Source organism: Phalaenopsis equestris, unplaced genomic scaffold, assembly GCF_001263595.1.
Source record: "Phalaenopsis equestris unplaced genomic scaffold, ASM126359v1 Scaffold000331, whole genome shotgun sequence".
In the NCBI taxonomy this organism is placed as follows: domain Eukaryota; kingdom Viridiplantae; phylum Streptophyta; class Magnoliopsida; order Asparagales; family Orchidaceae; genus Phalaenopsis; species Phalaenopsis equestris.
This window is the reverse complement of record NW_018164773.1, coordinates 171,972-183,830: the sequence shown is the minus strand read 5'-3', so window position 1 is coordinate 183,830 and position 11,859 is coordinate 171,972. Positions and strand designations below refer to the sequence as shown.

Here is an 11,859-nt window from a genome sequence, read left to right as displayed (position 1 = left end):
TATTTTTCTAAAATTATATATATATTATGTAAATTAAAAAAGTCCTTCCGAAGCGGGCGACGGGATTTCGATTCCGGCGGCCGACAGCTTCTTACGGGCGACCCCCAAACGCAACTTCCCCCTTTTAAATGCCGACAATTCATAATCTAAATATTCAACTAAAAGGAAAGAATCCGTGCAAATATAATATTTCCTTCTTTGCAGTATTGGGAAGAATGAACAACCCTATTTCATATATTCCTGATTGATATAAATGATACCCTCACTAACCCTATTTCCAACTGCATATATTCCAAGAGTCTTTAGGACATGAAGAACAACTCCTACAACAAGGGAAACCCCATCGAAATAATTAAATCCAAGGCACCACCAGAGTTCCATTATGAACACTTCTCCTTTATACATCGCTCATCCTGAAAAAGCCTTCCAAGTGAGGACTTTTATGGACTCATATTCTTATTCACATTTCGCAAATAATGTCTATGAACTAATTTTCTCACCAAGTGTTGGTCTTTTTGAATTCTTATTCTCCTCACATGTTGATTCCATCCATAAATTCATCTTCTCCTCACACGTAGTAGATATTTTTGTTATCTTCCTCATCAGCCCTATTAATGCATTATCTAAACATAATGAGAGAACAACGAAGAAGCATTCAAAAGAATGTCACGTAAACTCAAGTTCGAGCCACAGTCAAACGAAAGTTTGAATCAAGCTTTGAAACGAATTCAACTCGAATCAAGTTAATTGAATCAAGTTCAAAACTACAACATGCAATTGGCAAATAAAAGAGATGGTGATTTGTTCAAAAGAAACCTTCTACCATCGTTAACCAAAGAAAAAATAAAGAGGATATGAGGCATAGATAGTCAGAATTTTCTTCTAAATGGAGCTCTTTTGTTACATTGAATTTTAGAGAAAAGTCTTCTTGAATTGTAGCTTTATAATACTTATATAGATGATAAGAAATATACTTAACATTGATAAAATCCCTAGATATAAACATCATCTTTTACGAAATGTTTCAATCAAAAGGTTATATAAATATCGGTATACTAACAATAAGTAGCCAAAAAATACGTATCAATTAAAAAGGGCAAATTTTTTTAGTTGAAGTTGCTATTGGCAATGGTTTAAGATTGATGCAACTACAAACAAACTACCAGAGAATGGCAGAACAAACTGGGCAATCAAGGCATTGAAATCTTGTAAAAAGCTAAATAAACGAGCCTTGTTGGTGCAACATTGGCTCAAACTTTGAACTCTGCTATAAAAACCAATAAAACCTCTCCCCTTGCATCCTGAGAGCAAACGACTTTAAACCTATCCATAATTCCATTCAAAGAATCATGAAACAGGCCAACATGTTGATAAATAAGGCTTTCATTTTCATGCCAAATGCAAACAATTATGTAGTGGGTGCACAAATTTGTACAAATGTAAATGCACGCAACCAGCTAGTGAAATGTTAGCACACTTTGTTGACCTAAAATAGCTCTCTTGCTCACACCACTTATAAGAAAGCAAACTCTATATTCATATCCTTTTATGAAGAATAGATAACTAAACCATGTTGCCACTAATCAAGTCTGATGGCATAAATTCATTTCTCCGAATACCATCACCATCAACATATTGTAGCATAAATCCATATCTCTGAATCTTGACCACTGATAGTTACAGAACTTGAATATTACCTATCTAGCAGTGAGGATGGTAGCTATCATAATATTACCTCCAAAAATGAAAGATCAAATTTTGAGTATAATAACTTTCTTCGAGAAATTGATGCAGATAGCAATATATGTGTAATAAGTTGAATTCTCAAATAGATTTTATTTGAGATTCACGGAAATATCATCTACTACCAATCAGCTAATGAACAAAACTTAAATATATTCAGATTTTAAGCGACAAAATTCAATGGAATGGTTGTAAAACCAATTCAACTACCATCAATTGACAAGGAAAACAATGGAAAGATAGTAAATCCTCAAAAATAAATGTAATTAAAGTTCCTATGAATGTAAATTCTGCATTTTGAACAGTTAAAAAGTTACAACAAAACCAGAATGAAATTTTAAATGAGCTCAAATAAACTTGACGTAGAGCTCAGTACATTAATAGTATCTACGGGATAATCTCTAAACAATGTACGAAGTTGCATTTAATTGGCTCATTCCTACTCATGGTACAGTGTCGCATTACTCAAATCAAAAAGGTCTGTTATCTTGCATAAAAGCTGGATCTGAAAAAAAGGAGGTTAAAAATAATGTTTGTATCGGTAGCAAAAAGCATAACTAGTTTAAGATTTGTAAGAATATTAGCTCAAAAGGACAATTGTGGCATCTTGTGCCCCATTCCAGAATTTTTACTTCCTGATAATAAGTAAACAATAACAACTTAAAGTACATCATATTTCTGAATTTGCACGAAAAACAGAGAAACCCATCCCTTTAGCCAATTTAACTCTTAATACAAGATAATTCAAATCAGGTTTCTTTGTTATTTGGATAGGTGAATTCTTGTGGATCCATCCCTCAAAGGAACCGGACATGATAATTTTTTATCATCCGGCTCGAGCAAGAAACACAAAAATAGATTCAAAGAACATAAATAGGTCCATAGAAGATCTATATTTCATACATATCTACATAGATAATGTAGAATGATTCTATGTAAGAAAAGGTTTATAAAATGACATTTTTCCAAGTTTCAACGATTCATTATTCATTGCCAGAACTTTGCTATTTACAGAACTAGCTCCCGGGTCATTTATTTGAGCTACTGAACCGGTGCATTTATGTGTAGCACGATCAAACGATTGATAATTTGATAAAAAAATAAAAAATGTGGGTTGGGATTTTCTTGTGAATTTTGATATTTAATTGTGAATTTAAAAAAAGGATGAAATAGGGTGCAAGTTTTGTAAATAGCAAATTTTTTAGTGCTATGTATGTAACTGCCCCTAAAATCAATCACTCTATCAGAGCTTCCTAGTGAAAGGTCAACTATCATCTTGGAATGCGGTATATAAATATTATAAAATGTAAGAAGATATTCTTCTTCGAGACAAACAAATATACACATTATTCTAATTCGCTTCTAAGAATATAGAGAATGCATTGCCACCAAAATTTATTTTTTAAACAACTCTAAATTTTATCCAAGATGCAAGATAATGAATGCAAAATTTGAAGTACTGCCTTAAACTGAGACCTCACCATTTCCACCCCGACATATGACAGCCCTAGAATCTCCAACATTAGCTACAAGGAGACGATCGCCAACGAGAATAGCAGTCGAAGCTGTTGATCCAGCATCTCGGCTTTGATTATTTTCAGATCTCAAGAACTCAGAGTCTGTATGGCTGTAGGCATCAGCTGAACATTGAAAAGTAAATTATCAGATTGGTGATCTGTACAATAATCAAAATTAATAACTATTCCTGCAAAAAAAATTGTCAACTGTTCCAGCAGAAAAAACAACATGGTTGTGGGCATCTGCTGTAGTTTACAGTTTTATTTTGTAAACATGTTCTTTTTATTTTTCAAGGAATAACAATCAGTTATATCAATGGAGGATCAAGGTAATGACTAGGGCTGAGATTGCAATATCTATGATTTATATAACTAAATAATGGAAATATTAATGAAGATAAAGCAAATAGTGTCAAAATTATGGGGATAACATAGTTCTCTATTATTGTATAATGTCATAAGAGATAATAGACTTATACTAGATTTATTTTAAAAAATCATAATATCAGTAGATCTCCTGTATGAGTGAACGAGAACCAAGTTAGCTGCATTATACATGAGAATGTTAAGATAAGATGAGAAGTCAAGCTTAGAAAGAGTAGTTTGACATGATCATATAAGTGAGTGGCATAGCAAATGTTAAAAACAAGGTCAAAGCTGGACTCAGTGTGACTGGAAAGAAAACAGAGGACAAATGATGTGTCAATAAGACAAGAGGATAAGTTAATGTGAGACGGTGGAAAACAGGTGTAAACCAAAGAAGCACAAGAAAATAATAACCAAAGAATAAGTTAAATTAAGATTAAAATCTACGCATAGCAAACAAAAAAGGCTTCTTAAGATCGAATACAAACAGTTGTAAATAACTTTGGCACATGAATAACATAAAATATAGTTGAGTTTAGCAAAATCTTGTTTAGTTAGACCTTTTTGCATCGGTCTATTTTTTCAATATAGGGGCTATAAACTATGATCAACACTATGTGCAGCTTTTAAGAGCTGCAAAATAGAAAAGATGGGATTATAAGAATAGCACTGGTTGAGGAAATTGCCATTAGAGTATGACTGGAAATGAAAGTAGCATGAAAACTTCCCTACAGCAAGGCCAATGATGACAATTATCTAAGATAGAGAAAATAACCTATGGCTGACTTAGTATCACTGATAAATTTTGGATGGTTGATCAAATTACTGAAGAGGTGTTGTTTCACATACTCAGCTGCTCGGACGCCACCATGACCTATCAGTAAGAACATAATCATTAAATTGCACAAATAAAAGACATATCAGAAATTACTTAAAATTTACCCAAAATTGGCAAACCGTAACAATAATTGCACATGATTATGGGAAACAAATATAGAAACAAATAATTTCTATTCGTTGATGATAAGCCAGAGAATAGTAAAGTTTCAAATAAAACGAGTGTTGCTCAGGAATAAAACGAAAAAAAATATCACACAACAGACGGCTATTAGGGAAAAAGGAAGGCAAAAACTCACCATCAAAAACTCCAAAAAGACCAACAGTCTCACCGTCAACCCCATCAATTCTGGTCTCATAGAAATCCTCCATCGAAGACCTCTTTCCAGTAGAGCTCGCATACCCATAACTAAACTTTCCATTATGACTGAGCCCTCCACCGCTGACGGGCGAATCAGCGCTGTTACCTACACTGGAATTGGCAAGCGTCGAGTTCAAATAGCCCATTTTAAACCCCAGAGATCAACCCCTTTCTCTTCCCCAACTCTTTATTCAACTCAAATTAAATCAAAAAATAAGAAACCCCGCAGTACTAGTCAATTTAACAATGAATCTTCATCCCCCTCCGTGATCGAAAACAAATTGAAGTTCCTACCTCATCTGCTACAGAATAAAAAGCGAGAACCATGAGCCGCAGAAGGATTTCCACCTGGACGCTTTGAGAATCAAACCTTAATTTCGAGAGCGATAGAAACGAAAAACAATACCACCGATCATTCAGTTTCGGTGAGCGTTGGAACAGAGAGAAACACGAGAACCAGAAAAATAACGTCAGAAACCTCCGAAATTCTACATCACGGCACCCACCTCAAATGGCAGGGAATCATCCATAAATTTCGGGTTTCATAATGGGTTTTCATCCAATGGGCAAACGAAATTTGTTTGTTATAAGCCGGAGATGACGTGAAGGCTGTACCCGGTCAAAAACTGTGGGCCGGGCCGGGATTAAGTCCGTCCCAAGAGCGGCAAGGCATGCGTGCGGGCCGCGGCATCACGGAGCTACACGTGTAATATGGCCCGTGTGATCAGTGGGAATGAGGATCCGTAGAGGGATGCGGTCGGAACTGTTTGGATTGGCGCATGTCCTGGGAATAATGCCCATTTTGTGTTGTGTGGCAAGCTTTCTCAGGTTGGAGACCGTTCGGTTGTATTTAGGATGAAATGATGTGTTAATATTTTGGGGATTCAGATAAATATCGGAGTACCCCACTATTTATAATCTAAATTTTGTTATTTAATGAACTATCACCCAAAACAGCTTCATAGTATCCCTTATATCACTTCAGGTCTCTTTAGGGCAGCTGCAGCTATTTGAAGAAACAGTTGTGAAGCTGTTTTTTAAGAAACTATTATTTCAAAAAGCTACAGTAGCTATTACAGATTTATTTATTTTCAAAAAATTAAGTCGTAGCTTTCTGACAATCGCCACTTTTTAACAACTCGGGTTGAGAGAAGAGCTTTCCATCACAAAAATTTTAAAAAAGCAGTAAGATGTCAGTTCTCCAGACATAACTATGATGGCGGTTTGAAAAACAAAGCAGACAAAAAGTTGTCCCAAACATACCATTTATTCATCTCTATTCCTCAGTTTATCTCTAATCCTCTACAGCTCATGATCTGTCTTGGCTATTTTGTCGCTCCATTCCTTCCTTGTTCTCTAGTCTTCTCATTTATAAATCTTTATTTCGTCCAATGTGTTAAGCAATAGAGACATTACATATAAAATTAAATAAAATCCCTAAAGTTTTCTTTACCTTCTTGTCATTATAAAGAGAGTGATTTCAATTCTTAATTTCAAAGGCATAAAACAACATTACTTGTATAAATATTCAAAAATAACATATCTATGGAACAAAAAGAGAACTCCTCAAATGCAACTCTATAATCTCCCAGGAAGGTGCAAGCAGGAAGGATTAGCAATTATTTATAGATCTTGTGATGATGATGTTGAATCTGAGATTATCCATGAATCACACACAAAAGCTAGAGTGAAAATCAGAAACATTGATTCTTTTATTTATAAAAGAGTTAGTACAATGGTGATATTATATTTCTATCCCAATTTGAAAGGAGTTCATACTAGAGTATTATGGTATATTACTGGAATTGGCTTATTGTTTGGCTGTCTTATGACTCAGCCGGCTAAACTTAGTTGACTTCGGGTCAATGGGGTCAGCACGGTCGACTGAGCTGTGTTGGTATGGTTTGGTCAGTCGATCCAACCTGAATGACTACCTTTGATCCCTAGTAAGGAGTGTCTGGAGTCTTTTTGGGATGTTCGGAGATACTTGTGAAATTGGATCTTTCTTTGGATCGGCTCTACTACGGTACAAGTTATCGCGTCAGGTCGGCTTTTCTATAGTGATTAGCTTGGACGGTTTTTTGTCTCATTTTCATTAGGATGGCTCATTCTTGGATCATGTGGTCGTCTTCTTGTCTGCCTCATAGCTTGGTTAGTTTTGGCCTTGTTCACTTAACGATATGGCATTGCTCATTTGTTCGGTTGGGCCTCATGATCTCCTACCAGTGGGACAACCTCTGTTGTACTTTTCTCTTCTAAACTATTGGATCTCTTTAAGACATTTTCTAACATTGTTCCATGATTATTACAGTCTAGGTTCTCTTGATTATTTCAGTTAAAGTTAGGGTGATTTTCCAGTTTCATATAATAAAAGATCCGCTCTACCCTAGTTGTTCCAATTTCATAATGGGTTCACTTGATTGTTGCCCCATTGCTGATTTCCACCACCAAAAGTATTATTCAAAGAAAACTTAGGGTTGTTTTTCCAGCCTGGGTTATAATAGTTTGAATATGGGTTATTGGGTCTATTGTTAATGAAGTTTAAAGTTTTAAATGATGGTTAAGAATCAATCAATTGTATTCATGAATTTTCTTCAATCACATGATGTGTTTGAGAAAAGTTTATTCCAAATTGATTTAACTTCCTATATATCGCAACAACTTGAGATGTCATAATTGAAATTGCATCATTATCATGAACACTGGCTACTTTCTTATGATTTACCCTTTCAGAGAGTCATTAAAATTGTTAGTAGTCAACTCTTCTATTAATTCATAAGCTTCTTTAATTTCTTTTTTGACATTAATGATCCTTCAGCAATAACATCAATAATAGATCTAAGGGATCCTACTAACCTATTATAAAATTTTTGAATAATTAACCAGTCTGGCAATGCGCGATGCTGACACTTTCTAAGGAGGTCTTTAAATATAACACTTTGGTTTGTCATCATGCAGTCACTCTGCGTAAAGTAATTAATAAGGAGGTCTTTAAAATAATTAACCCAAGCTTCGTATATTGACTCTGTGTAAAAAATGTAATATCATTTCTAAGCTTAACAGTTTTGAAGGTGGAAAATACTTAGCCAAGAATTTATGTTCTAACTCCCCGCAAGTTCTAATAAATTAAGGTGCTAATGAATTTAACCACGTCTTAGCTTAAACCCTTAAGGAAAAAAAAGTCCAAGTCTAACGTCATTGTTTGATACACAATCATATTTAAATGTGGCACATAGTTCTAGAAAACTTGCAAGGTATAAGTTTGGATCCGTAGATAGTGTTCCTCCAAACTTATTGTTTTGTACCATTTGGATAATAATATGTTTAAGTTTGAATGAGTTAGCCGCTACTGCAGGGGTTTGTATAGTTAAATGAATTCCATCTGTTGTAGGGTTTGCATAGTCCTTTAAATGTCTTTGTAAATGATGATATTTATTTTCAATTGTTTGATTATTGATGTTATTTTGTGATGTGTTCGTCATTTCTTGAGAATTGTGAATTTTTTCTTATTTTTAAATTTTTCTTATAGTTTGTTTTAATTTAGAATCGTATGACACTAAATCATCAAATCCTGAACTACACATGCAACAAGTAAAAATTCTAAAAAAAAATACAACACATAAAAATTTGAATTTTGGAAATTTGTCAGTTTTTATTTTTTTGAGAAATATATATATTTATATTTTAAGAAATAAATAATTACTTACAAAGAGAAATTAAAATAGAATTCTCCAAAAATAAATCAATAGTTCAAATAAAATTTTTAATTTAAAAATTTTGGTACTTCCCCGGTAACGACACCAAAAACTTGACACGACCCCCAATGACATAGTTAATAAGTTTCAAAAAATGGCAAAAAACTTGACCCAGTTTATATTTAGGGGCAGGTGTACAAACTAAGTATGTTACAAAATTTAGAATTTTGATTAATGGTTTACACACTTTGGGTACTACGCAAGCATACATATCGTTTCAAGTAATATAAAGTTTTCCTTAAATACCCCAATATTGAACCCACAGAGAAGAATGTCATTTATATTTCAACTTAGAAGAATTTCTATGTAAATTGTAAACAAAATATGTAGGAGAATAATATCAAATCGTTTGTAAAAGGTTAAAAACTAAAGTTTGCTAATTTTAGTTTAAAGCTAAAAGTAAATGCAAATTTTTTAAACTAGAAATGTGTAAAGGAGTTCAAATATTATAAAAAGTCTTTTTCCTTACAAAGAAACTGTAATCAGTGTAGGAATCAAATGTTTAAAGTAAAACAATGAGGTTTTGTGACAAATAGGAGCATACATATTTTTTACCCTCTCTCGAGTGCATAAAAAACTTTGGCTAATCTAAAGTTAAGTTCCTAATTGATATGGTTATGTTGAGTAAATTCTAGCCTCTCACATTCAGATTACCTACTGTGCCCTCCCTATTAAGATTAACTAGGCCTTAGGTTCCGAACTAAAGAACAAATTGATGAAGGTTTTAGCCTATCACTCTAGAATCATGAATTCTACTCCCTATCTATTTCCACTCTCCATAGGACTTGGCTCCCCTCCATCCAGGGTCTAGTGTGGCACTCACTAGTTGGGTGAAATCATAGCTCTCCCGAGTCATTATATTTCACATCGGATTTTAACATTATAAATGGTCAGTTTACAAAGTAAATTAAGAACCCATGAAAATACTATCACAAAATTTGGAATAAAAGAAATCTTAAAAACTTTCTAATCCCACACATGATTACTTATTATTGCAAGGAGAATGATAAGAAAATTACTCAAAATTAATGGGGATAATAAAACAAAACATGATATATATTAAAAACTATGCTTACACAAAACGCGAATAAAAATACAAAGTACTTATCTTAGACTTCTCCCCAAGCAAATCTTTATGAAGTTCCTTTAACGCGTTCTTCCTCCAATACACACCAAAACAAGGCTCTAACTCACACACCCCCAAGAATCATGCAAAGACTACACTCAAAACCAATAACTCTTTCCAAAGCCTCCACCAACGACTCCCCGCCTTCTTTTTTTGGTTGGTCATTGATTATATTAAACAAAGCTCTCAAAATTACCAAGAGTCACTTCAAGCACCTCTTCACAATTCGTCCAAATTCAATGTAAAAAAAAAGGTAACTGCAACAGTGACACTGATCTTTTCTGAGATATGTTGTCGTTTTCCTTATTTATTTCTATGACTTGTCTGAGATCTCACGAAACATATAACTTAGGCTCATTAAGAACCCTAAAATTTAATTCTTTCTATTTTAAAAATCATAATAATAAAAGATTGAGTTAATAAAAATTTAAGATTAAAAGATTAAGCACTTTTCAAAAACTTTTCTATACTTTCTGCTTGACTTCGGGCTGAATTTTAAATGAGTTGCAAGCATGACTATCACCCAAATCATATAATAAGGCCTCCATAATACTTAAGGACCACTCTAGTTAACTACATTCATATTTTTATGTTCTAAGGAGAAGTCTTCGTGCTTCTTCAACTTGACTGTCCCAACATACCTTTCTACATAGGTGGTTGTTTAGCATGCCTAAGGTGTTAAAAGGCTCCCAGACTTAGGGTGTAAGTCCTTTTGTTTCAGAGTGTTTCCAGCTTTATAGTTGAACCTCCACTTTTCTCTTTTCCTGAGGCATCCTTGCTACTTTTGCGAGTGTGAGTCCCACCTCTTGGAGCTCAAGCTTATACTCATATGGTAGACTTTCTTTCTTCCAACCTTAGGGCTACCGAGATCCTTATGAACAACGTAATTCATGGATTATTGACCGGGGATCCCAGGACGTGTTGGGTCAACTACGTTCACGACCAGGTAGACTTAGGGTCTTATTGGCTGTGTATTATGGGTCTATGGTACTCTAAACCAGTTATCTCTATCTTATAGGATCACTCTACCTTTCTTTTATTGAGCCTCTTTGAGCCCTATAGCTCCTTGACTTTGTCGATATCATATTAATGGCCCAACGCTGGTGAGTTGTCGCCCGTTTAGGATACGATGATTTGTCATCTACTCTTATGGCCCGGACGTGCTTTGATGGATTGAGATATCCCCTTCAAGACGGTTATGGTTATGCGTGGGCTTCATAGGTCGATGAGTCGCTACTCATCTAGAATGTGAGAGACTTACTCTCTGTCCAATGGCTTAGCGAGAGCTTCGAAGCATCATGACATTCTCATACAAAATAACCTTCCTTTGAGTACCTATTTCTCCAGGTTCATGATAATATACAAGAAACTCCTTTTATGAAGAGTATTCTTGGGTACCCCCCAAGATGTAATTAATCAACTGGATACATTCTCTTTTGGAGTGCTCTTGACCCCAAAACAGACACCTACATCTGAATCTATGGTTATGGGTAGTCTACGTAGGTATTCTTTTGCGCATATCGGTCCAAGATGCCTCCACCCGATCTTTTTTAGGCGGACATGCTTGGTCTATTCTTGAGAGGTTTACCGCACGTAGGCTCTCCACATTTTGCTTTTTTTCTTGCCTTTTATCATTATCGTTTGACCATTTTTTTTTATTCCTCTCTTCTCCTTGTCATTACATGATCCAGAAGAGTGATTTATTTGAGAAAGGGAAGTATAAGATGATCGATGGGCTGGCGACTCCTTCAAAAATAAAAGAGAGAAAAATGAACATAAACATTACCTTTTCTCTAATGTTAGATTCCCTGTTATTACATGTTTTACTCTTTTGCCTTTTAACACTCATTAACATGGTATGCATTAGGTGGAAAATTAGTTTGGCAGAGGGAGTGATACATGGGTACTTGAATGAATGTAATTTACATTCCTAAGTTGTAGACTTGACTTTAGAGTTGTGACCCATGACAAGATTTTTTTGTGATTTAATAGGAATATGTATACTTTTTCTTAAGAATCGTAAATGTTTATTAGAAGGGAGGGTTAGAATTGACTTTCTAATAACTGTGTCCTTCACTTTAGTTATTTTTACTTGAATCCTAGAAGTCGAAGAGCCAGTAAAAAATTTTAATTGATAATATAAGTAATTAACCA

General features: G+C 34.4%; 1 protein-coding gene across 3 annotated transcripts in view; it reads right to left on the bottom strand.

Annotated features, from left to right (window-relative positions):
- Positions 1 to 5,369, bottom strand: part of LOC110025787 (probable protein phosphatase 2C 59) — a 23,173-nt gene extending 17,804 nt beyond the window's left edge. The window contains exons 1-4 of one of the 3 annotated variants that reach the window (XM_020726444.1): positions 5,119 to 5,369; positions 4,763 to 4,935; positions 4,402 to 4,500; positions 3,225 to 3,383 (exon numbers count right to left, since the gene is read on the bottom strand). In XM_020726444.1, the coding sequence (XP_020582103.1) occupies positions 3,225 to 3,383; positions 4,402 to 4,500; positions 4,763 to 4,935; positions 5,119 to 5,123 (436 nt within the window). In that variant the 5' untranslated portion in view covers positions 5,124 to 5,369. Of the gene's footprint in view, positions 1 to 3,224; positions 3,384 to 4,401; positions 4,501 to 4,762 lie in introns of all 3 variants that reach the window. The other 2 variants (XM_020726443.1, XM_020726442.1) reach the window with 2 other exon arrangements.
- Between the last annotated feature and the right edge of the window lie 6,490 nt (positions 5,370 to 11,859).